Source organism: Chaetura pelagica, unplaced genomic scaffold (genome assembly GCF_000747805.2).
Source record: "Chaetura pelagica isolate M959 unplaced genomic scaffold, ChaPel_1.0 scaffold38, whole genome shotgun sequence".
NCBI lineage: Eukaryota > Metazoa > Chordata > Aves > Apodiformes > Apodidae > Chaetura > Chaetura pelagica.
In genome coordinates this window covers 1,521,744-1,547,083 of record NW_009954181.1, presented here as the reverse complement: position 1 = coordinate 1,547,083, position 25,340 = coordinate 1,521,744, and the positions used below count along the sequence as shown (strand labels likewise).

Sequence of the window (25,340 nt, the reverse complement as noted above, 5' to 3'; positions counted from 1 at the left end):
TACAACAAACCCCTTCTCCCTCCCTCCAGCCCCTTTAAAAACACCCCAAACTTACCTGCCCCTCCACAGTTGTTGTCAAACCTTTGATCAACCCCCCACCGTCCCAATTCTTTCAAAAAGGTCTGAAGCACAATTTTACCTTTGAATTGAGGGAAAATGTAATCCTGGACATAGACTTGATTATATTTAGCCCTAACACACAGAACTATTAAAATGCTATGATTGGATTGTTAGCTTCACAGTGCAGAAGTCTCCCCTTGGACTAATGACATTGTGTGTTTCCTAATATTTGAAAAGTAATAATCTTTTGTAAGTTATTTGCTCCCACTGTATATCAAAACCATTGGGGAAAAGCTGCATTCTTTAGCTCCCTGTCACAGAAGCCTTGCCATGTAGCCTTTAAAAAATGTTCCTTTAGATGCACTGGCTGAAGCTCTACTTGGAGAGAAAGCATTTGATGCTGCTGGCTGCTCTGTGGGAACAGGCATCATTATCTTGTATTAAAACAGTAGCTCCCTGCACTCAAGCAGATTTATTCTGTTATTGTACTAGCCTTCCAAGTTCACTTCAGTCTGCAAACACTAGAGTGGAAAGGCATTTTTAAAGGACTACAAAGTTTTCATACCATTTAAATAGTTTCCAACTGACGTCCCCTCCCTGCCTGCATGTTTTGTTTCACTAATCTTAATTCCAGTCCCTGCTGGGTTGCAACCTCCCCTCCTTAGAAGGAAATAACTTTCAGAAAAATGCAAAGGATTGAGTCCTGAACACCCTGCACACACGTTCCACTCTCCTCAAAGTTGGTCACACCAGCCTGGGCCCTTCCAATTTGCACAGAGGCCACCGTGGTCCTCGGGGGGAGATCCGTGTGTTCAGTGAGCCCAGCTCTGGCCAGGATGGAGTGTGTTACAGCTGCACTGTCTGTTCTCAGTTTTAAACAAACTGTATTTAAATTTGTTAAATAAAAGGATGGTTTCTAATACCAGAATACCAACTCCATTATCAGAGACAGTGCCCATGTTTGGTGTTTCTCTCATAGCCTGAATCCTCTGGTTACTGGAACAGAGAGCAGGGCCTGAGCGACTTCCCAGAGATCCCGCACAGATTTGCAGCCTGAGTTTGGTTTCTTCCTCTCCCCAAAGAGATGGCAGCTCCTCAGTGACTGCAGGGCTGGTGAGTTACAAAAAACATGTCGTGTTTTCCTTAAATCCTGTGTTTCTGTTTGGAGGCACAAAAATAAAAAAGAAAACGGGACCCAAGATCCCAAGATTACACAGCTGGTACAGCTGGGCTCTCCCATTTGCAACTACAAATGCAACCCCTTCTATCCCAACCATAATCTGATCCCTGCTTATTTTACCAGGGGGAATTTCATCTTTAGGTGTCTCACAGTGAGCGCAGGGGTGATGTCTGGAAAACTAACTTGGCCTTTTCTACACCTGCACCTCCTCCTTGGAAGTTCGAGTCCTGCCTGGCCTGAAACAGAAGGATCTATTTGATAGAGGACAAAACACATTTCACTTTTTAAAACATACTTTTTTCCTCTTTGAGAGAGAGACAACCTCCATAGTAAAACTTAATGGAAAAAAAGTTTGAATTCAAGTCATTTGACAACCAGCTTGCCTTCCAACAAGTAAACAAGCAATGACCTCTTTGCAGAGTGAGTTGCTAAATTCTGCCTGGAAGCACAACAAAATGGTTTTCCACACCTGGTTACACTCACATTTACCAACTATTTTCTCCCTATCTAATTATAAAAACAAGGAGGCCAGTAATAACACATCTTTTAAAGTCACTGGAGAGCTGAGCTCAGCTTTCATTTCAGATGACTTCAGTTCCTTCTCTCTCTTTCCTGCCTCAAGCACCTTTCTTTTTCCTCCCCCACTTTCACCAGACAGCCCGGAACACCATGGGCAGCCATCCAAGCTGTGGGTCCTCAGTAGTGCAGGGAGATGAACTTCTGCATCCATCTATGAAACAATGGACTCTGGTTCCTTCAGGGCCCGTCCTCTCTTCTGAACTTACTGCCCAAGAGCAAATCCTTTACCTGCATCTAGTGGAAATTAACATGCCCAAGTTTCCTGGGCCATCGTGTCCCCAGACATGCAACCAGGAATATTCAGGATGAACCAAACATGGGAAAGCAGCTGTCATCAGTCCATGTACTGGGTCCTTCCTAAATAAGGGATGTCCACAGACTGTATGATCCGTCCTGCAGTGCGTTCTTCAAAAATGACAATCTGCAGAAGAGAAGGGATTATCTGCCCAGGTCCTCACAGCAAGGGAAGGAAGCATCACTTAAAGAGATCAATCAACATCAGTCTGAACAATAACCCAGATTCTCCTTCAGCACCCCATGATGCAGAACATGAACCAGCATCAAATCAGGTTTGTCTTGATTTTGAATTTGATGCTTGCAAGTTTAGCTGCCATCCTTGTCACATCTTAATGGTTGTTAGAGCCACAGTCAGCTTGAGAGCAGCACCTGCCCTAATTTTATGGATCTGAGGAGGTAACAGTCTCCTTCCTCTCTACTGTGCTGGTTTGCAGCTAGAGAGAAGTAATTAATTATCTGTGTATGACTCAGAGCAGGATCTATAATCATGCACACAAGGAAAGAGAAATCCCCCCAAAGCCTCTCACCTCATTGCTCCCCTTAGATAACCAGGGGCCAGGAAGGTAAAGTGTTTCCTGAGGTCCAATCTTCCAGTAGCGGCCCAGGTTCTGACCATTGACAAACACAACTCCTTTTTCCCAGCCCTAGAACCAGGCCAACACACAGAATTACTGATGCAGCTGCATCCCTAAAGGAAACTAACTCTACTTCCACACTGGCATTCTTTCAGGTCACTTTCTCCAAGTTCTCTGCTTCCTTTCCCTGGAGCAATGAACATTTAAGCAAGCCCCACTGAGTAGGAGTTATCCTGAACATGCTAATTAAAAGGATAAAGCTTTAAAAAATGTGTAATTCATGATTCAAGCTTGTACAGGAAACTTCATCCTTTTGAACAGACATATCTTTATTTCTTCCCAAGCATAGAATATCTCCCCTCACCTATTTCCCAGGTGACAGAAATACTGAATAGCATAATTTACAACAAAGCATAAATGGAAAAGTGAACAGTACAATCATGATTTACAAGAACCTTGGCTCTAAGGGAGTGAAATGGGAGAAGTTTAATAATACTTAATATTTCATCTTAAGTTCTATGCCAAAGCAGCAATCTCCCACAGAAGGAAGATGTGAATGCTACCTCTCATGCCATGTCTACAAAGTGACTCTTTCCATATCACATTGAAGAGGCAGGGATAAAACTAGTGCCTCCTTTATTTTTTGTGCCTGTTCCTGCTCTGCCACTAGAAAAGAAATAGCATTTCTATGTCAATAAAACAGACTAACTGTTCATCAGCAGCTCTGCAGGGTCAGTATTGCTTAAGTTTTCCCACTACAGACTGAACAGAATTACCTGCCAGCTTGAGAAGACTCCTATACCCTTGAAATAAATCTCTAAGATCAGAGGAAGCCTTCAAAACTACAGACAAGACAGAGCTCAGACAGAGCTATTACACAAGTGTAACTCTAATCTTGTTTTCAAAAATCTTTGTCAAGAAAAAAATGAGGGGGAGGGAGGGGGAAGAAATATAGGACTTGCCTGTAACTTCAAAAAAGTGTCCTGTGGCTGGTGCTCTATCCACAGCCTTCCACGAAAAAAAGCTGGGCCAACAAAGTAATCTGGGACTGCACTCCATCCAGCAACGTGTCGTAAGCTGGAAGAGAAGGACCAGACACAGAAGGGAAACAGCAGGGAAGCACCAAGAGACTGGTCTCCAGATCACTTCAACCCACTGCTCACAATGGATGTTGTTACCAGGTTTCTATTTCCTTGCCATTCCTGCCCGTGTTCCTATCGAGGAAGATGATCACAGCCCTGCAAGTCTGCAGGAATTAGGGGCAATCTGGCTTTATTTCTTACCTGTGGCAACAAATTGTGGGCAGGGGACGAAGAGAAGAGAAAATAAGGAGTGTAGAAGTCCCAGAGAAGCCTTGAGCTTCTGTCAGAAACAGTTCCTTCCGACCCCTGCAAACTGAATCTCTTGGATTCAGGGAAGTTATTGATCCAGAGCTGCTGAATTATTCAACTAAAAGCCTGCAACAATTCCTTTCCCAATACCATGTGCTCCATCCTCCTACACAGCAACTGGAAGCTGATTGTGTTTCATTGCTACTGGTCAAGTGCCAGTCCCTGATTGCAGTGTTGACTAATCTTGCTTTTGCCTGGCCATGACAGTTTACCTGCTCTCATGTCCCTCTCTGGAAATACTCTTCTAAAACCCTGCAGGCAAAGGTTCTGCCAGTTACCCCAGCAGTAAGAAACCCCAGCAGTAAGAAATGCCATCAGTTCTGCCAGTTACCCCACAGCACCTGTTAAGATTGTGCTTCAGAGATTTCAAATGTAGACTTGTTTTTCTTTTTAAAAGCCATTTCAGTTTAAAGTGGCCTCTCTCTCCTTCCTACACAGAATGCAGGAGCTGAGACATCCTGGGGGATGCACATGTGTCACTTTCTGGCATTAACAACATCACTGAAAACAGTCTCTCTGGATTGTGGCCAGAGCCCATAGGGCATCTGTTGCCTTAAACACTTGCTTAGGTTTCCTATATCTACTAAGAGAGGCTCCTTGACTTACCCCTCCTGGATTTATTTTTCAGTCTTTCTTCCATTAAAGCAAAATAACTTAGAGGATATTAAGCCATCTGGACTTGTTAATGTACTATTAGTAGCTGCCTAGAATTAATTTGTCCCTTGCAAGTTTGAATTACTAAATATATCAGCCTTATTGCTAATTTCAAGAAAGACACAAACTCCTCTGACACATGGGGGAGTTGGGACCCATCCTTTAGGGCAGGCCATGCTTCTGCCTCTCTGATCTATCCCTGCTGACCCAGCTGGGAGGAAGTCTTTGAATCCTCTCCAGTGGGAATACATTTCACCCCTAAAACATAGAATCATCATAGGATCATAGAATGGTTTGGGTTGGAAAGAACCATAAAGATCATCTAGATCCAACCCCCTGCATAGGCAGGGACACCTCCCACCAGCCCAGGCTGCTCCAAGCCCCATCCAACCTGCCCTTCAACACTGCCAGGGATGGGGCAGCCACAGCTTCCCTGGCCAACCTGGGCCAGGCTCTCACCACCCTCACACTCCACAATTCCCTCCTCATCTCTCACCTCAATCTCCCTCTTCCAGTTTTCATCCCTTCCCCCTTGTCCTCTCCCTCCCTGCCCTTGTCCCAAGCCCCTCCCCAGCTTTCCTGGAGCCCCTTCAGGCACTGGAAGCTGCTCTAAGGTCTCCCTGGAGCCTTCTCTTCTCCAGGCTGAACACCCCAACTCTCCCAGCCTGCCTCCATATGGATAAAGTGGCACCATTTCCTGCACCATTTCAGGCAAAGGTATCAGCAAGGAACTCACCCATGCAAAAATCCACCTACCTGCTTTTACCTTGTGTTGCCTTTCTGATACATTTAACTTCCACCTATTAGATTCTGCACTGCTGGTGAACAGTTGGGTGTCTAATGAGGAGCAGGGAAATTCTTAAACCCCACAAACCTTTTCATGAAGCCAGGTTTCATCTCCAAACTGTAAATCTTGAAGTTCCTCAAGGGGGTTTTATTCAAGAAAACGTCACCAATTAAGCCTGCAAGAGCAATGGGGGTAATGAAGAGTTGAAAAACAGCTCAAGCTGATAGATTTTCCTATTTGAATGCAAAGAACAGCAGGAGATGGAAAGCAGCCACATTCTGCAAAGGAATTAGAGTCCATATGGTCCCATTGCTCATCCAGCCTGAGTGGGGAACATTACTAAACTCTGGCCTTTCCACCCTCTCCTTTGCTTCAGCTCACCAAGCCATTAAACACCCTCCAAGCAGAAAACATTGTTGGCACAGGCAGCAGATGGGGTCTTGTTGTTATTGTTGTTTTTTTAGTTAGCTGTCCATGTAGAGATTTCTTTTTTAAAGCAGTAGATCAGTTACTTCTCTAATAGGCACAGCAAAATGTAACATGGGCAAGCAGTGATGTCCAAGTGCTGATCCAGGGCTTTTCATCCAAGGATCTTAAGACACCTTAATAAGTAATTTACCTTCAGCACTCTCTTGTTAGATAAAGTTATCTCCATGTAGCAGACAAAGCCTGGATCCTAATCCAGCCTCCTAATTACAGGACTGCAGTTGAGACTGCCTAAGCAGTGCAGGGCCTTTCTGCACCTCTTCTGCAGTGAAATAAAATCAGCACAGTCAGATGCCTGACTCCATGACTCTATTCTGTACAGTTTTTGCATACAGTTCCCCACTAAAATAAATAAAATCCTGGGGTTTCAACCTCTTCCAGCTCCACTGTGTGTGACAGGCTTGAGCACTTCAGTAAATTTTGCTCACCAGAATGCAGTTCATTCCTTCTGATACTGTGTGAGTTCTTAAATGTTGTGATCTTCCAGTATCATACCCCCAAGGGGAAAACACAGATTAAACAAGGGATTTTCCTCCTCTCCCTGGGGAGTAACATGCCCACAGAGCAGGAGGAAGGGCACCCTCACATCACCTAGAGCAGAGTAAGATTTACTAGGGCCTTGGCTTTAGTTGTTCCCTTGTAAAATGAGAAGCTTTAATCCAAGCCACCAAACAGCCACTAGTTTTCATCTGGATCCAGCCAGGGGGTGATGAACTGTGTTTTTTAACAAGTCCCCTCTGTCATGTCATTTCCCACCAACTCCCAGATGGCAGCCTTGGCTGGCACTACAGAAGCTGTTTGGGGTCTTCACAGAAGGAAGACAGTTCTACAGTGTTTAAACTCAAGAGAACTATCCAGAAGAGCTTGAGAACAAAGAACTTAACTTACCTTTCCTCTGTTCATTCAGTGCCAGGCCATAATTGACACGACCACGGTTCTCCACCAAGAGCCTGAGCTGCCTGAAGCCCTGTAAAAAAATTAAAAAGGAAGAGCATCAGCTGGAGCAGAGCACAGCTTGGGCTTCATCAGCCATAGTGCTTGGTCAACAGAGGTCAGTAGAGGTGTTGAAGAGGGGAGGTGGCACCAGTACCTTTGGCAGTTGCAATTTATCTCTCCACTTCTTTATTACTTACTCCATGACAGAACAGTGTCCCCACATCCTTCACCTACTGCCAAACAGTGACACCACTGAACTCTCAGCCTTTTCATGAAGTGTTTGGGTTTTTTTTTATTTCTGTTGCATTTTTAAGTGCCATTTTTTGTATCCCCCACAGAGCCAGAAATGGGAGTTTGACACAGCACAGGCTTATGTCATAGAGCTCTCCCACAACTCATGAGAACAACGAGTACATCCACCCCCTCCCCTGCCCCTAGGAGCCCCACACAGCTCTGCTGACATTCCCTCAACAGACCAGGCTCACTGCCAGCTCCTACCAGGGTAAGGATATTCTGTAAGCTAAAAAGAAACACTCCCCCTCACTTCATTTGAGATCAAAAAGGTGCAAAAGCCCACAAGCCCCCTTAAACACCTGCTTTGTGCTAAAGAAGATGAAGCCTACACAGACTGAGCCTGCACAAAGAGAGAACCAGGAGATCTTGTGGGTGTGGCAGGAAGGATGGCAAATTTTGGGCAGGAAGGAGTGCACTGACTTGAATTTCTTCCATGGAAAAGTATTCAAAACCCACTTCTCAACCATAAAGTAACTTGGCAGTGAAATCCTGCTGTATTTCTCTAATGAAGTAGTCTAATTAGGGTAGAACAATCATTCCCTGTGTCAGGCTACCTTACTAGCTAGTTAAAATGGGTTAGGTGGGAAGTTGGTGCCTTGAGAGTTACACCCCTTTAGTGGTCTTGGTTCTGCTTTCCACATACTATTGCTGCCATAGAATCACACCATGTGTGGGGTTGGAAAAGACCTTTAAAGCTCATCTGGTCCAGCCCCCCTGCAGTGCACAGGGACCTTTTTAACTAGGTTGCTGTCAGCAATCTCCCATTAGTTACCTGTCCTTCAGGGAGGGAGAGCTCCAGTGTGTTGTAGTCCAGCTCACCAACATACATGGTGTTAACAAACACCTGCAGAACAGAGCACAAGAGAGGAGAAGAACTTCTCAGCAGTTGTCCTGTCATCATGTGTTGCAGTGGTTACTGAGGGTGTATCTGGGGGGGGGAACTTGTCTCTACTTGGAACTAGAACTCAGCATCCTTAACTGTGTCACTGGTTCAGTCTAGGTGTGGGGGGGAAACTCACCCCCTTTCTCAGAACATTCAAAATTCTGATGTTTAAAGAGGTTAAGTTTTAGTGTAGACTGGAACCTCAAACTGGTCCACCAACAATAAGGGCTGGGTCTTTGCTGAGAACTGCAAAGAGCCAATCACACTTCTCATCTAAAACTTGACCCTTTCCTCCATGGTTGACCCACGTCCTGCCTAGGCTGCCAAGACCAAAGTGTTTCCATCTGCCAGGAGGTGGTCACAGCTCCTCTGCTCCTCACCTGTGCTCGGTCCCGGACGTGGTCCCTCGAGTGCAGGTGGCCACCCCCAAAGATGACAGTCTCATAGAGCACATACCCAAAGGCCTGCCCGTAGCTATCGTTGAGATGCAGGTTCTCCATGTTAATGGGAAACTCTGACTTAAGGGGCTGCAAGAGAGAAACAAACTGAAGAGCAGAAGTGGCCTCTCAGCACTGACAGGACATGTGGAGGGGAAACATGGTTGAAGCCAGGGGTACCACCCTGCCCCAGGCTGCATTCACCCTGGGGGGGATTAGGCTATGGAACCTACAGCCATGAAGACAAAGTAGCAGGAAAGGGAGCCAAGGACTGGCAAAACTGGAATTCCATGAGAAGTAGCAGGACAAAAGGTGAGATAAGAGATCTGCCTCCTTTGCATATCCTTGACAAAACATTCCCCAACCTTATCTCCTGCAATAATCACCTTTTCCATCTAAGATTAAGTAGTGAGATGCATTAAAATTGGTAGTACCTGTAAAAGAGATGGTAGCACATCCCAGAGGGAGATGTATTGATGCAAGAGGATTGCACCATATGCTGCCTTGCTTTCAATCATGGGAGGGAGAGGAAGAGGCTGGCCTGTTATGCAGAAAGAAAGACAGAACAAGTGTTTCAGATGCAAAAACCTCCTTTGGATCCTCCTTCCCATTTTTTTGGAAAAAAACACCCCACCAGTCAGTCAACCAGAGTGCCAGGGCTCCAGCACAAGGGCCAGTTTAAACAAGCCTCTGATTTAACACTGCAGGGAGAAGAGCATTTTGGTTCTTGGCTTTACAGTTACCAATGATCATGCTGAAGAGCTGTCGGAGCTTGAAGAATTTGGAGGTGTAGTCTCCAGCCTCGGTCAGCACGGCGTCGTAGTCTGCAAAGGAAACACAAGGTTTCAAAACCACACAGCAGCTCTGGGACTGCCTCCACCTGCAGTGTCCCCGAGGCAGGAAAAACCTAAGACACAATTTTCTTTGGCACTGTCTATATGATGGAAACCTGCACACTTGAATTTGTGGGAAAGCAGCTGGACAGCCGGAGAGTTGCTGCTTAATTTGGGGAAGAGCCACTCACCAAGGAGCAACATCCTGTTAGGGATCTGATTTGCACATCCCCAGAATTCCACACAGGATGAAGTCAAGCATTAATCATTTTAAGAAAGGGCTGATAGGATGCAAAGAGCTTTACAGTGCAGTTTGACTTGGTAAAACTAAAAAACTGAACTGGATCACCAGCTTTCCCTAGTAAGAGCCAGCATGGAGATAACATGAAGCAAAGTCATCATCTGTGACTTCTATTCCCAGTTTAGAATGAGGGGATCCTCCACATCTTGGAATGGGTCTGGAGATATGAAACACTAATGTAAACCCCTCCCTAGACAGACATTTACTTCTGAGCTACATGTCAACTCATGTCTCCATGACCAAGTGGTTGTACTAATCATCTTTCAATGCTTCTGCCCACCCTAACTAGTCTGAAGGCTGAGCTGCACTCTCACAAGAGGGGCAGGGCAGTGAAAGAAAACTCACCATAACTGGTGACATCTGACTTGTACTCATCAGCCTCCAAAGCACCATTCATGAAGCCAAAGTTGGTGCCTCCATGAAACATGTAGAGATTGATGGATGCTCCGAATTTGAGGACACTTGCTACAGTATTCACCATTTCTGTAAAGGAAAGGCAGAGACCAAGAAGCCAGGCTAACCCTCTTCCAGGAATTCAAAGCAGACCCAAACATTCTGGTGCTTGCTAATCAGTCATGCCTGTTTAATTGCAGTGATTTGTATGGTGATTTGTGTTTTGCCCTCAGGAAGGCAGCATGTCTACTGACACATCAGAACATACTAACACACTCAAATATACCCCTCCTATAGGTGGAAAAGGGTGAAGTTCATGTACTTGAGCAGCAATTTTGTTTATAAGAAGAGCTGCAAGGACCACTCCATCAGGCTCCCAAACTCAACATGCAGGAGGATGAGAGACTATTCATTAGAATAGTCTTAGGTAGTTGTTTCCACTGCCCTTCAGAAGCCCTGGAGGTTCTGGGACTGTTGGGCTTTGTTTTTTTTAGTACTAGTCTTTCCTCCCTAATGAGCCTTTAAACCAAAATAAACCCAACCTGATTCTTTTCAAAAGGTGCTGCAATTGCAAAAGGCCTAAATTCACCATATTTCCAGAGAAGGTAAAATAATCCCCTCCCAGTGAGGAGTGTTTCTTCCCTAGAGAAGCAGGGTCGTTCTGATGGAGCTTCCACAGCACTTGAGACATTTTTACAAAATACAAAGAAAGCCTTCACAGGCTTTAGATTACCTCAGGAGGAGAAAGAGATGGTTTAAATATTTTTTAAAGTCAACATAGAGTAGCACAAGGCCTGAGGACACGTATGTTAATATCTTAAGATGTCTGGCTCTCTCCAGAGTCCCTCTTTGAGGAATAAAAAGAAAAAGTTATTTCTGTTTTTAAAGAGCTGCTGTTTACTAACACTGCTAAAGAAAATCCAATGGGATCCACTCACTGGGAGATTCTTCATTTATAAAAACTCATGCAAAGCAAAGGTTACAGCAAGACAGAACAGTTGAAAAAGCTGTATGTCACTTCTCCATGACAGTTTGCTGAGCAATAAACCCCCCCTGTCTACAAGAACAATGCCTGGTGCTCACCATCTGCATCAAAGACATAGTGAGGGCCTCCCCAGTTGTCAAACCATCCTGTCCAATACTCCATCACCATCTTTGGCTGATCTCTCTGTATCAAAACAGAAACAAAGTGTTAAAATGGAGACAGGGCAGTCTTGGACTCATCACTGTTTTCTGCAGAATCACATCATGGAATGGTTTGGGTTGGAAGGGACCTTCAAGATCATCCAGATCCAGCCCCCTGCATGGGCAGGGACACCTCCCACCAGCCCAGGCTGCTCCAAGCCCCATCCAACCTGCCCTTCAACACTGCCAGGGATGGGGCAGCCACAGCTTCCCTGGGCAACCTGGGCCAGGCTCTCACCACTCTCACACTCCAGAATTTCCTCCTTACATCTCACCTCAATCTCCCCTCTTCCAGTTTCAATCCATTCCCCCTTGTCCTTTCACTATAAGCTCTTGTCAGAAGCCTATCCCATTGTTCAAATGCAGTTTGGCAACAGCTTACAACAGTCTTCTCAAGGTGACATAAAAAACAGTGGCTTAAGGGGCTCTGGGCAAGTGAGGAACAAGGTGCTGTGGGCCAGCAATGCCCAGAAGAGACAAGCAAAGCAGACAAGTACTCTGCTAGACACAAAACAAAGACCCCAGCACACAGACAGACGATACTGACCAGTCCTGGGTATTGTTGTTTGGTAGAGCTGTAGCAAAAACACCAACCCAACTGTCAAGTGTTTAGATTCTGCTAGAAATCCACATTTATACATGTCTGCTTATCAGCTGCACCACTGCCAGCTGAGGTGCACTGCAGCCAAGGTACAAGAGCAGACCTCAGCAGCTTAATGCCTTTTTAATGCTGCATATGGTGTTGGCAGGAAAGAATTAGCCTTTGCAGGAATTAGGTCTTCATTAAAAAGGCTCTGCACACAAAACAATTGCTTCCCATTTGTCACTCCTTGCCAGCTCCCTCAGCTCCTGGAGAATTCCAGCAGGCCCCATCAGACCCGACAGGACAACATGTGCTCAGCTTGGCTGGCACTTCCCCCCTCATGGTATTTATTTCTAGTCAAGGCAATTTTGCTCTTTATTTGACAGGGGCTTTATCTGATGCCACATGAAATGGCCAAGGTAAGTGGCATTAAAAAAACCTCATGTTTCATTAGGAGAAAACAACCACAGGTGCCTGTAATAATCTAATTGTTCCAGCTTCAGACCAGCTCTTGGAAATAAATGTGTTTAGTCAATAGATTCCAAGCAAACTAGTCAAAGAAGGAGCTTTATCACCCTCTGGAATAAAAGGCCAGAACAAAGAAAAGATTACATAGCTTCTAAATCCTTACAGTTGCAAAGCAGTAGTGGTTTTACACCAGAAAGGGCAGTGATAGGACAAGGGGTAATGGTTTTAAATAGAAAGAGGAGAGATTGAGGTTAGATAGTAAGAAGAAATTCTTCACCGTGAGGGTAGCAAGGCATTGGAACAGGTTGCCCAGGGAAGCTGTGGCTGCCCCATCCCTGGCAGTGTTGAAGGGCAGGTTGGATGGGGCTTGGAGCAACCTGGGCTGGTGGGAGGTGTCCCTGCCCATGCAGGGGGGTGGATCTAGATGATCTTTCAGGTCCCTTCCAACATTAACCATTCTATGAAAGCAGGATGCTACTAGGTATCAACACTTGAAACTGTGAAGGAATCTAACTCCTAATGGCTAACAGGGCACAGCTGAATGGAAAGCCTTTAAGAAGGTGCTGGATAACACCACACTTAAAAACTCCTTAATTTTCCAGACAAATCTTCATCAGTATTTGCACTGATTCTAGAGGAATTTGGCCTAATGAGAAGGAAGCCCCAAACCAACCCACAAAACCAAAGCAGCCCATCAGTGCTTCCTTTCCGATGCTGCCCAGGAAAATCTAGATGAACAAAGTCATTCTGCATCTTACCTGTATTGTGTCCAGATATTTCAGCAGCCCAGGTTCCAGCTTCTGAAAGTTAACAGTGGCCAGTGCTATTGGGAAAAGAAAAAGTTTTAATTAATTTAGACATGTACAAAATGCCTAGGGGACCATCTCCTTAGGCTGGTGCCCAGCACAAGCTCAGGGGGAACTGGAATATCTTCTGAACCACCAGTACAACCTCCTCAGAAATTTCTTCACTTGGTGTGCAGAATCTATCTGGACCACAGCACACAGTGAAGTATTTGCAGGCCATCTTTTCAGCTCTAGCATTCAGAGATACTAGAAAGAGAGAGAATCAGAGCAGCTCATGGGGTGTCACAAGCTTAATGAGAGGCTGGAGAGCACTTAAAGAGATCCTCAGATAAAAGGCGTCACACAAAGCAAAACTTATTATTAGAAAGTCATATCTGAATGTCATGCTGATCTCCCAGGCTTTAGCTGCAGGAATTGCTACCCAGGCAATATCTCACAGCTTGTCATGTCAGTGGGGGTGTGCAAGAGAAACCACAGTAAAGATGAACCAGATAGAAACTGGAACTGGGAGATTTATGTGTGCTTGGGCCCTGAGCAGCAGAGGGGGAACCAGGCTGGCTGTGCTGCAGCTGCAGGTCACTGTGGGGTCTTCCGGCACTGGTGTGGGAAGACCAGCAGCTGATGCAGTAGAAGACACTACTCTGCTCTGAGGTCCCAGCCCCTGGTACCTGGCTGAACCATTTCCAGACTTCTGTGGTGACACTGATGATACCTCTCCCAAAAAACTTTGAGAATGCAGGAGCAGTGGGATGATTCTGTATTGAAAACTGACTCCTTCCAAGAGAGCTGGTATTAAATCCAGCCCCAGTTGTGTCAGACAGAGCACTTCAAACAGAATGTTTACAGAAGCAAAAGCACACTCCTCACTATTCATACCTTGATTTTAATGGGCTGACCTATGTAGTGTGCTGAGCTGAAGAATTTGGTGCAAGCAAACACAGTGAGATAACAAAGTGTGGACTTAGCACTGATGAGAACATTACTTCTCAGTCCTGAAGGACAATGTGTGCAATTTTTTTCCTTCAGCATGAGACATCCCACTGTACTTAGGAGCATGAAAGGATCCACAAGAGCAAAAGCTTTCCTCCCCATCCCCTGAAAGTGTTCTGCAAACACTGAGTAAAGGCTGCAGTGCTGTCATCTCAGGCTCTTCTACAAGAAAGGTTTCTCTGCAGAGCATCAGGCTGGCTGCTCCTGGCACTGACACGAACCTACAAATGCTTCTCGCAAAGAAATCAGCACAACACTGAATAAACAAAATCACAGAGAAACTGCATTAGTTTTCAACCTCCAGTCTGAAGTCTCCTCTCTATTTTCTTCTCTATTTCTATAGTGGATTTTGTTCTCTCCTCTAGTGCTTTCATAACTACCTTGGTGCTCAACTGCTTTGAGCTCCAGTTATTCCACACATCTGATTACTTGACATGTTGACTCTAATGAGCAGATTGTTATGACATCTAAGAGGCAAATTGGTATCAAAGAGCTCTCAGCATGCAATACCCTGGAAGAGACAACTGCAAACAAGGAGCAGCTCTGAGGCAGTAAACATTCCCACAGATGATGGTGAGGACTAAACAGGGATTTCCCACGTGCTGGAAGGGAGAGAGTGACTCTGTGTGGTCAAGGCTGGAAACTGCTGCGCAGCCAAAAAAGACAACTGAGAAGACCACCCTTCCTGGTGGAGGCCCATGGACTTGAGAGTTATTGAATTTGTCCCCCTCATTGTCGTATAAAAACAAGTGGAGGTTAAAAAGGAGGGAAAAGTCTTTCCCTTTAACCAGCTCCATGCTTGAGGTTTGAAAATTAACAGTATTTAGTTTAATTATTTAATTTAGAAAATTAACAGTATTTGAGTGATGACAGGAGCACTCAGAGACTGCACCCTGCAAGCACTTCATCCAGGGAAGGAATTACTACCCAGGCAGGCAGCTGGCAGAAACACAGGAGAGACCAGAGTCCATGTACACAGCAAATCACAGCTGAATTGGATCTGGGAATGTGAAAAATCAGCATCACACTATGCCCCAGACAGTCAGATTTAGGGCACAGTGAAACTCAAGCAGCTGTACCTCCATTTCTTCACAGGGTACAGCAGGAAGGTGCTAAGCAGCATTTTAAAACATGTAATAGAATTACAGTTTTGAAAGGGAAAACTGGCATCCTTTTGCATTATGCACACCTGATACCTGCCTGCCAAAACTGCACACCCCACAGGAAGCTTGATGAGAAGACAGGGCTGACCCACAAACTACTGCTAAACTGCCCAAATGTCAGATTTCAGAGTCTAGCTTTGGATGGACTTTTTTCTTCCCTGTCCAATTGCAAAGCAGGAATCCTAAGAATAAGTGATTACTATTTGTAACTGCTGAGGTACCTGTTCACTATATAAAGCAGCAAGAAGTAGGATTTTCAACCTTGTCCTCTGGTGGAAACATCAAGCAATGTTAGGTGCTGCCACCTCTCGACTAACCTCCCTGGGAAGCACAGATTCCCACCACCAGTCAGAAACACCAAAGTATTTAGTCTGCACACACTTCAGGTCCTTGAAAGCAGAGAGGCTGGCTCCCCACCCAGCAGTCCTGCTGTCCCTGTGTTACACCTCAGACTGAAAAAAGCCACTCTAAACCTTTCTGGGAAGAGAGTGGGTTTGTTCTGTGTGGGCACCACCCAGCTTAGGGGGTCCCTCCTCTGGGGCTGAAGCTCCTACCACAAACAGAATGGAGTTAATGACTGCAGCTCAGCTAATGAGGCTGCTGCTCTCATCCCAAGGCTGCATTTCCTCAGCTGCTCCAGCCCAGGAACATGTTCTTACCTTGCTCTCCTACAAGCACATACCTCCTTCCACTAAGCCAAATGCCAGACCATTCTTGTTGTCTGAGGTCATTAACAGTTCCACAATCCCTCTGTTTAACAGGGCCTGAATTAAAAAGAGGAAAAGCCATTATGTTAACAGCCTCAGTTTAGTATTTGTCAGGATATTAAAGCATTAAAGTACATTAACACTTTTTCTTGGGATAACTTGAAGCTGGTAATGGCTTGGTAAGAAATATTATCTCTGTGAGATCCCTTATTCCTCCTGAAGCTTCCCTACCTACTTCTTCCAGCTTAAAGACAACTGAAAAATCTTGTTTTGTTTTAGAAAGCTGGATCAGTTTCTCATTGATGCATCAAACCTCAGGATTTTATCATCTTCTTCCGAGACCAGTTTAATAAGTAGCTTCACTGCTTTCCACCAAGAGAGGGCTCCAGGTGAAAGAAGAAAAGCAACTCTGATTAACAGTGGAAGCTGAGAGGAGAACATTTGCCAGTGACTACCACCACAGGACAGCTCAGGTACCTCTGTTCTAGAAGAGCTAAGTCTGAACGAGTTTCCTGGCTCTTCAGTATCACAGCTCTGTATCAAATAGCACTCTCAGGTTTTTAAAATGCAAATGCACACACAAGGTTCTTCCCATCAGGACTTTCTCTAACAGGTATTTTTTTGCAGGACAGTGGCTGATGTCTGAAGGAAAGGTTAGGAAAGCCTGGTTGTAAATTAACCCCTCTTTTCACTGCCTTGGAAATCACTCCTTCAGTTTCAAGGAGTTTTGAAAACAAGCTGCCAGTCTCTTAATTCTAAATTACTAACTGCAAAATGGTGATAAAGACACATCAGCTCACTCAGGTTACCTTGTGGACCAACTAGTTAATGCCTGCTAGAAACTGCTAAGTTTATATTCCTTTGGAATATAAATGCAAAATGGAGAAATGGCAGAGCTGCCTCACATTGAAATGCATTTCAGGATTTCAGGGTGCAGCAGGGAATCCAGGAATAGAAACAGGGCTGAGGCAGATGCAGGTGTGGGCTCAGCTAACCCCAGCTCAAGCAGCATGTGAGAAGGGAGGTGTCAAGACACCCTTTCATGGCCTTCACGTTCTGGGAGGCACTGCACCCAAAAGGGTGAGGTAAGGACAGGGATTTCAAGTTGTGTGTGAGCTGTTGGGTTTTTAATAGGCAGGTTAATTCCAGGAAGACTGCAAGGTTGTCATGTATGCTAGATGCAGATGGGAATTAATCAACCTGCCACATTCAAGGCTCAGGGCCCAAATCAGGAGGTCCACCTCACATCAGATGCCACTCCAACCAAAAAGGAATCCCTGCAAATCCTGCTTTCCCACATTTTCATCCTTAACCACTGTCATATTTCCTCAGCTGTAAATTGCCCACAATACCAGAGTATGATGAAACAGCCCTGCAAAAACACACCCACAGGCCTGGCAAGGAAACACGAGCTGTTCTGACATGTCTGTGGAACATCACAAACTCTTTCATCACCAAGGCAGCAGGCTGCTCAGGCACAAGAGAGCTTCTCTGCCCCACTCCTTTAGGATCTGAAAGCCATCTGCCTATATGCTTGCCACTAGTGGGACCTAGGTTAGGAAACTGCAGAGAAATCACAGACAATTTTGATATTATTCAGTTCATACTGGCAATTCATTCTTTGTTTGTACATACACTTCATATTTAACCTTCTAAGCAGTGTGAAATCAATCCACAAGGTGGAGTTAGTGCAGGAGAAGGCACCACTGAGCAGATTAGGATTCCTGCTATGTGATTGATTTGGTTGAAGAGCCTCTGTATACCTTGAGCAACAGGGCAACCAGAGCCAAAGCCAACCTCGGGGTGCTCAGGGTGAGCTAGGGTACCCAGAAGGTTTCAAAGGATCTGATAATGCTGTAGCAGAAGAGCAGGGAACATAAAGTTTATAGCACGTAGTCACACGCCTCTAGATGGGTAACCATGTGCAGCAACACATTTAGGCATCCAGTAAGAAGAAATTAAGCAATGAAGCTTGTGAAATACACAAGCAGATCCTGTGAACTGTCTGCCCTGCAGTTGTACTGGGGGCAAGGGAACAGGCCAGACTCCTGTTGGACCCACCAGGACAACCTGCCCTCCTTGAGAACTGCCCAACTCGTTATCACTCAGTTCAGAAGCAGGAGCCAGGGCACAATCTAGTCTCTGTTTGACAAGGATAAGGGAGGTATTAGGCAAATGAACCTGCCTGATGCTGAGCTCCAGATCACACAAGTTTAGGAGTGTGCCAGGGACTCATTCACATAAACCTCCCCTCCCCAGAAAGTCAACAAAAAGAAACCTTTCTCTAATGTCACCTAGAGGAGCAAAACAGGACCAGCTTCTTCAAGGCCAGCTGTGTGTTACAGATACCCCCCAATTCCCTACAATCCTCTTCTCTGGAAGACAAAAGGACACAGGCTTATCAATATTAAGAGGGTCAAATGGCATTTCTTCCACTCCAGGAAGAAACATCAAGGGAAATGCAGCTGGATTATGCACTGACACTTTCAAGGCATTCTGAAGCCATGCTCAAAAGTTATTCAAAAGAAAGAAAATACTAAAAAGAAGGTGGTTGATAAAAACACATTAACCACAGAAACAAGTAAACATGCCAAGATTACCATTTTCACATAGGTCATGTAGTTTGGGTCTTTGGCATAGGAACCATATTCATTCTCCACTTGCACTGCAATGATGGGACCTCCTTTCTTGTACTGTTGGGAACAAAAGGGAGAAGTTTTACTGGAACAGGTCACCCAGGGAAGCTGTGGATGCCCTCTTCCTGGAAGTGTTAAAGGGCAGGTTGGATGGGGCTTGGAGCAACCTGGTCTTCTAGGAGGTGTCCCTGCCCATGCAGGAGGGTTGGATCTGGATGATCTTGAAGGTCCCTTCCAACCCAAACTAGTCTGTGATACTATGAAGTTGCTCACCACAGATTCTAACCAGGGGACCAAAATCACTGTGGCTTGCAGGAGAGATGCACAAGGCTCAAGTGGACTCAGCTCCACCCTCTGATCTTCCCAAAGTCTATGCATAACCCAACAGCTAGATCTGGAGAGCTGACATGGACAACTACAGTCCACATTGGTTCCTGAAGAGAAGCTGCTAGATCTGTTATTGCTTCAACCTCCTGCCAGCATACAGTGCTCACATTTGCCTGTGCAGACAGTCCCCACTTGTGGACAGAGAGGGTAATGGATTGTACTTGCCTGAAGAGGGACAATAATAGGCATTAAATGATCAAAATAGGCATCCACAGCTTCTGTGAAGCCCTTGTACGTTGTCCTCAGTTGCATCTCTGGGTCTTGCAGTAGCCAACTACAAGAAAAGCAGCAAAAAGCAGGTTTCTACTGCTGATTTACAAGACTTATTTGGCTGATTTGGTGTTAACACAGAAAAAGGTAATTTGTTCAAAAAGCAGAATATTGTAGGGCTATATCAATTCAAGCAGAGTGAGCTTGTGTCTTCCTTGTCTCTGCAAAAGGAGGCATTAACTAGTAGTGCTCCCAGAGGTCTGAAAGACCCTACTCCTGCATGGGCTTACAAAATCATTGCCTCTTTATCTGCAGAATGAGAGCAGTGTTGTTGCTCTTTCTCAGAATATTTTATTTGTCTGATTAAAAAATACATGGATGATGTGGCAACAACTGACAGTCTATGCACTTGTCATCTAATGCAGGAGAAGCTGCTGCCTCTGCTCAGGAGCAGCCAGGCTCTCCTGGCCAAGTCCTGGCACAGCTTCACAGCTCTGCACCTGAATGCCAAAGGCAGCCCATGCTGAACAATGAAAAGCTTAAAAAAAAATAACCTGTACATTTTAACAAGTGTCTCCCCTGAGGTTTATGCTCTGTGGAGGTAAGGAAAACAAGTGGTGTGTATCCTGGCACTGGTTCCACTGGGACCAGTAACCAGGCAAGTCTCCATGCTGATGTACCCAACTCAGCTCTCCAAGCCTCTTTACCAGCAAGATGTTTTCTTTAGGAGGAAATGCAACAAGAGACTGGAAAAGTTATAGGTCTTCATTACTGCCAGCCACACAGGACATGTGTTCTAGTAGGGCTTTTAGAATGGACCCAAGACAAAGCAAATTCTACATCAAGAGAAGGCTCCAGGGAGATCTTAGAGCACCTTCCAGTGCCTGAAGGGGCTCCAGGAAAGCTGGGGATGGACTGGTAGTGAGAGGACAAAGGGGAATGGAATAAAACTGGAGGAGGGGAGATTTAGGTCAGGCATCAGGAAGAAATTCTTCGCCATGAGGGTAGGAAGGCACTGGCCCCGGTTGCCCAGAGAAGCTGTGGCTGCCCCATCCCTGGCAGTGTTGAAGGGCAGGCTGGATGAGGCTTGTGTAGCCTGGGCTGGTGGGAGGTGTCCCTGCCCATGCAGGGGGGTTGGAACCTGATGATATTTAAGCTCCCTTCCAACCCAAACCATTCTATGACTCTATGATTCTATAAATACTATTCATATTACACAGAGAGTCAAGCTGTAACAGCAACAGAAGATGGGTTGCCTCAATATTGTTTTCTTCCTGGTAACCCTGATGCCGTAACACAATGATTAATTTAAAGAATAACCCCTCCAAACCAAACCTGGTTCCAGGCTTGCTATCTGCACTGCTTAGGAGAGCTCAAGAACTTAATGAGGATTCACCTGTTTTGGAGACATGGAAAATAAATATTCCCATCCATTCCCAACTGTTTGCACACTTACCTGGGCAGACCACCAAGGTCCCATTCAGAGCAGATATAAGGTCCAGGACGCAGAATCACCCACAGTCCATTTTTAGCTGCCAGTGAAAGGAAGGCCCTAGAGATCCAGAGAGTGCAGTTATTGTCTGACTGCAGAATCCCTACTCCATGCACTCCATACACCAATCATCATTAAATGTAGGTACCAAAACCTGAAGGGAATTGCTTGATGAAGCAACTATACTGGACTGGTATTAAACCTGTAAGTTCCCAGGACTCCAGAATGAAGGAACGAGTCTCCATTGCCTGAACAAGGCTTTTCTTCAGACACCTTCATCCAGAACACATACACCCTCTCAAAACAGGAGTACTTAATAATAGAGCTGTCTGTACCACATACTCTAGATCCAGGTTTTCACTGAAGTCAAACTTCCCTCTCTCTTGCTCGTGCAGGTTCCACGGCACGTACCTGAAATGCAGAGTTAGGGCAGTGAAGTGAAGGGCTGGATTTCACTGCACTTGTGAGGCACAGAGAAAAACCTGCCTACTCCCTTTGTTAGCCCGTAACAGATCAGAGCTCAACACATTCCAAGTGTCTATCTACACGTTCTTGTGGCTTTCTTTCCTTTTTCTGACAAGCCCTTACTGTGCTGCACTCTCCTCCTGCACTCTGCAACACCAGAGTTTCTCCAGTGGTCAGATGTGGTCTCTCTCCAGGTGTATCTTTCATTCTCCCAACCAGACCAATTCCTACATCACAGCCACAAGGACTGGCCATTCCAGACCCTTCCTCATTGGGCCAGCATTAAGGAGGCACTTTCCAAGTACATCTGATAAACATCTGCTCCAGTTGGAGTCTGAGGCTACTGCAGTATGAGATGATTAAAGAAAACATGAGTCCCTGCTCCACTTTTCTGAGTCCTTCCTCATAACAACAAGTACAGAAATGGTTATGGCCCACTGGAATGAACCACAAAGTCTCACCAGCTACAAGAGGCTGCAAGGTGCATGTGACAGAACCTGAGAAGGGAGGACACTTACGTGGTGAGGGTGTTTAAGCCACACGCTTTCATCTTCAGCATCCGGTCTTCCCAGTATTCCCTGGGGACTCGGAAATAGTGCATTGAACCTCCAAAGATTCGGAAAGGCATGCCCTCCAGGAGGAACTGGGAGTTTTCTGTCTGCAAGCCCAGGGTCCTCCCCCATAACTGCGGAGGGACCAGCTCACTCCAGTTAAACCTAGAAGAGAAAGAGATGTACAAGGATCCAGTCTCAAGGAATCTGTGCCTACCGGAATGAAACCTGTCTCCTGGGACAGGCTGCTCATCCCACCCTGCCTGGCAGGATCAGCTCTCACCTTCCCAGTTCTTGAGGAAACCATGAGTATATAGAGGCATAAACCATAGAGCACAGATATTTTTGAGAAGATAAGAAAGGAAGATCTGTCCAAGATGTGTATTTAACATTCATTTCACCAGCAGCTTCCAACTTGAACGCTCCAAGCCACTCTGCTACTGAAATGCAGCACTGCTCAGGCACAGGGCATGGAACTAATTAGCTGAGCATACAACACAGGAAAGTTTTCACTCACACCACTAGCAAGCACTTTCCTAACTTATGAAATGTAAGATTTGCCTGTTGTGCAGTAGGATGGCACACTCCGATTTCCCCATCCTCCAGCAGCGGCTGCATTTCATGGTTGCTGCCCTGGGTGTCTTGTGCCCTCTGACACCTTCCAACACCAGGCATGGAAAAAATAAGGGCTGAACCAAGAAAACATTTGATCAGCTAGTCCAGATGCAAAGCAGTTGCACTGCCTCCACCAGACCCTCCCCAGTTCCATGACTGAATACACAAAAGAGTCAGACAATAGCAGCTTGTTCCTCTGAGGCGTTTTCACAGCCAGATGCGAGGGATGAATTCCTGTCCCAAGAAAGCCAGAGTGACCCACACAGTTGAAAGAAATGTCACATTTGGAGAAGAGGAAAATACCTAAATTTCTGGTTGTTTTCTAGACTAGGCATAGAAAAGGCATCAGCAGAGGGTGAGGACTTCTCAGCACTTGCAGCTTACAGGGAGTGCTAACCAGGAGGCTGCAGTGATGACCTGTCCTCCAGCACGAGACAAGGGGACTACAAAGGAACTAGATTTAGGATTTTGAGGGTACTGCAGGGGCTGGCTGACAAGCACAGAGGTACCTGTAGAGCACAGCATTCTCACAGGGCTCTGAAACAACCGGCAGCAGGCATGGGTAATACCTGGAAAAGGAAGTCCAGATTAGATACCCCCTGTCTTCAAGTGAGCACTCACGTGCATTTGTTGTCAAAACATCCACAAAACATAGTGCTGAGCAAGGAGACAGTAAGATATCCCATCCAGAAGGTGGGGTATTAGCAGAGCTTTTATGAAAGGAATGCAGCTCAAAGTAGAAGAAACAGGAGTGAAATACCTAACTGTCATATTTAAACTGCCTGAATAGGAAAGAGATCAAAAATGTTCATCTGCACAAGGATCAGCCAGAGAGAGATGACATGAGGTTAGGAAAGAGCAGCACTGCTCCCAAGGAACTGCTAAGAGTTTTACCAGCAGGGAAGGTGGTTCTCAATCCACACAGGATATCCTATGGCTCCCTGCCCTTCAATTCTGTGAGAGCTACAGCTCAGACAGATTGGAACTTGTGCAGTCCTGACGCTGCAGCTGGATCTGCTTCTGTTGCTGGGAGGGGGAAACTTGAAAGGGATCTGGAGATGCAAGACTCCAGTTTCTAAAGCTTAGGTTGGAAAATACCTAAGTTTGCACTTTGTGTCTGACCTAGGGTAAGCTCTAAATTACCCCTGCACACAACATTGCTGCTAACTGCCACTGGTGCCAGAATAAAGGCTGCACTCAGGAAGCATACATAACCAGATAAAAATAAACAAATCACTTAAGCTTATCTTCTTAATCCTGGGCATAACTTAGTTGGCAAGTTTCCATCAGGTTTCCTACCTCAAAACTCCCTAGCTCCAGTGTTTTTTTCTCACCAAGAAGGAAACTCCAGGCTCCAAACATTTTCAGAACATCCCATATCTCTCACTTCTGAAAAAAAAACACTTCTGTGACTCAGGAGAGCTCATCCTGTTGCCCTGAACTGGGTTTCCACAGCTCAAAACCCACCTGGGCTCTGTGATCTCTCTCCCTGAGAGCAATTTATAACTCCCAGGAGATTTTTTCTCCTTCTATAATGGCAGCACAGGTCGCAAAAATCCTGGCTTTGTCCTTTTCTTAAAGGTTACTGGCCTACTTTGACCCTCTGTAGCCATTTCCTTCCTGCTTCAGGGAAGTCTCATAGGTGTTTTTTGGAAAAAAAAAACAAAAAAAACATTAGATTATCCAGAAGAGAAGCTTCAAAATCAGGTTGGACAAGTTAGTCCTTAATGAAAGGATATGCCTTGATAAGACCTAAACTGAAGTGCCAGAAACTCCAAGTGGAATAGGAAACTGGCAGTTAACTGCTAAACTGTTCATGCCTGTAAAACAAAAAATCTACCTGAAGTCTTCTCTGCATGAAAGACATTAAGCTTTGGTGTTGGGTCTACCCAGAACAGCTGGGAGAAGAAGGTCAGAACAGGGGGAAAAGCATGGAGACCATTAACTTGCTTTGCCAATACTGAAGGACACACTCCAGAGGACAAGGGACTTTAGAGTTAATCCATAAACCTTCCTCAGACCTGCCTCAGAGGGCTTTGCTGTTTATCCTGGCTTCCTCTGGCCAGGGAAAAGTGAAAGCTGGGAGCTGCCTTCACTGACAACTCTGCCTTTTGCCACCTCAGGTCCTGTGTGGGGCACACTCAGCATGGCTGGGGTAGAAATCACTGTGTTTGGGGTTAGTCTATTCTCAGGTGGCCTGGGAAAGCACTGGGTACTGATGGATAGGGTGTTGGATAGACACACTCTGACAGGAAATGGACTCTGTGCTTTTATCAGGTATTGGTTTGCAACCATCCTCTGCTAAGGACATCCGTGGCACAAGCCCAGGAGCAGATGTAGAAGAATTTTGCTTCTAGAGTCACAGAATGGTTTGGGTTGGAAAGGAGCTTGAAGAGCATCAGGTTCCAACCCCCTGCATGGGCAGGGACACCTCCCACCAGCCCAGGCTGCTCCAAGCCCCATCCAACCTGCCCTTCAACACTGCCAGGGATGGGGCAGCCACAGCTTCCCTGGGCAACCTGGGCCAGGCTCTCACCACCCTCACACTCCACAATTCCCTCCTCATCTCTCACCTCAATCTCAGTTTCAATCCATTACCTTTGGACACTGTTCCCTTTCCTCTTCCTAGTTACTCCTCTCTACAAGCTCTAGTTATGCAAATATTTTATCAAGGCTTCTTCTATAGCTTTGCAAATCAGGTTAACTCCCTCCCATGCCTTTCAGAACCCATTATAAAATATCCAAGGCATAAAAAGAGGGGTCTGAGAGGTAAACAACTCCCTAGACCTGCAGACGTGGGTTACCCACCCGAGTTGCTGGGCAGCCCCGGAGCACCAGCCTGATGTTATAGGGCTGGAAAACGGCCTTTCCCTCACCCTTCACTTCCCAGGACCAGGCAAGGAATCGCGTTAACATCCATTTCACGCCTCCCGCAGCGAAGCCAGGCGCTGATCCCGCACCCCGGGGGCTTGAAGGGCCGGGGATGGCAACAAACC

At 45.8% G+C, this 25,340-nt stretch overlaps 1 protein-coding gene across 1 annotated transcript; it reads right to left on the bottom strand.

Moving 5' to 3' along the window:
- Positions 1-1,873: 1,873 nt before the first annotated feature.
- On the bottom strand, positions 1,874-22,997 carry LOC104393406 (beta-galactosidase-1-like protein 2). Its single transcript, XM_010002896.1, has 20 exons — positions 22,966-22,997; positions 22,854-22,913; positions 21,697-21,894; positions 21,056-21,124; positions 20,678-20,773; positions 19,177-19,285; positions 18,589-18,681; positions 15,964-16,045; positions 13,081-13,145; positions 11,170-11,254; positions 10,039-10,176; positions 9,303-9,383; positions 8,994-9,100; positions 8,503-8,649; positions 8,012-8,083; positions 6,898-6,976; positions 5,611-5,698; positions 3,654-3,768; positions 2,644-2,760; positions 1,874-2,240 (listed from the first exon to the last, which is right to left on the bottom strand). Exons 1-20 carry the CDS (start codon positions 22,995-22,997, stop codon positions 2,154-2,156), a joined length of 1,920 nt encoding a protein of 639 aa, XP_010001198.1. The 3' UTR covers positions 1,874-2,153.
- Between the last annotated feature and the right edge of the window lie 2,343 nt (positions 22,998-25,340).

Excerpts from the sequence above, each read along its gene's own strand:
- LOC104393406 (XM_010002896.1), bottom strand. The coding sequence starts at position 22,997 with ATGTTTTGTGGATGTTTTGACAACAAATGCAC. Across the intron at positions 21,125-21,696 it reads GGCTTAAACACCCTCACCAC|GTACGTGCCGTGGAACCTGC; the intron begins GTAAGTGTCCTC and ends TCTGCATTTCAG. Across the intron at positions 10,177-11,169 it reads CTATGTCTTTGATGCAGATG|AAATGGTGAATACTGTAGCA; the intron begins GTGAGCACCAGG and ends TTTCCTTTACAG.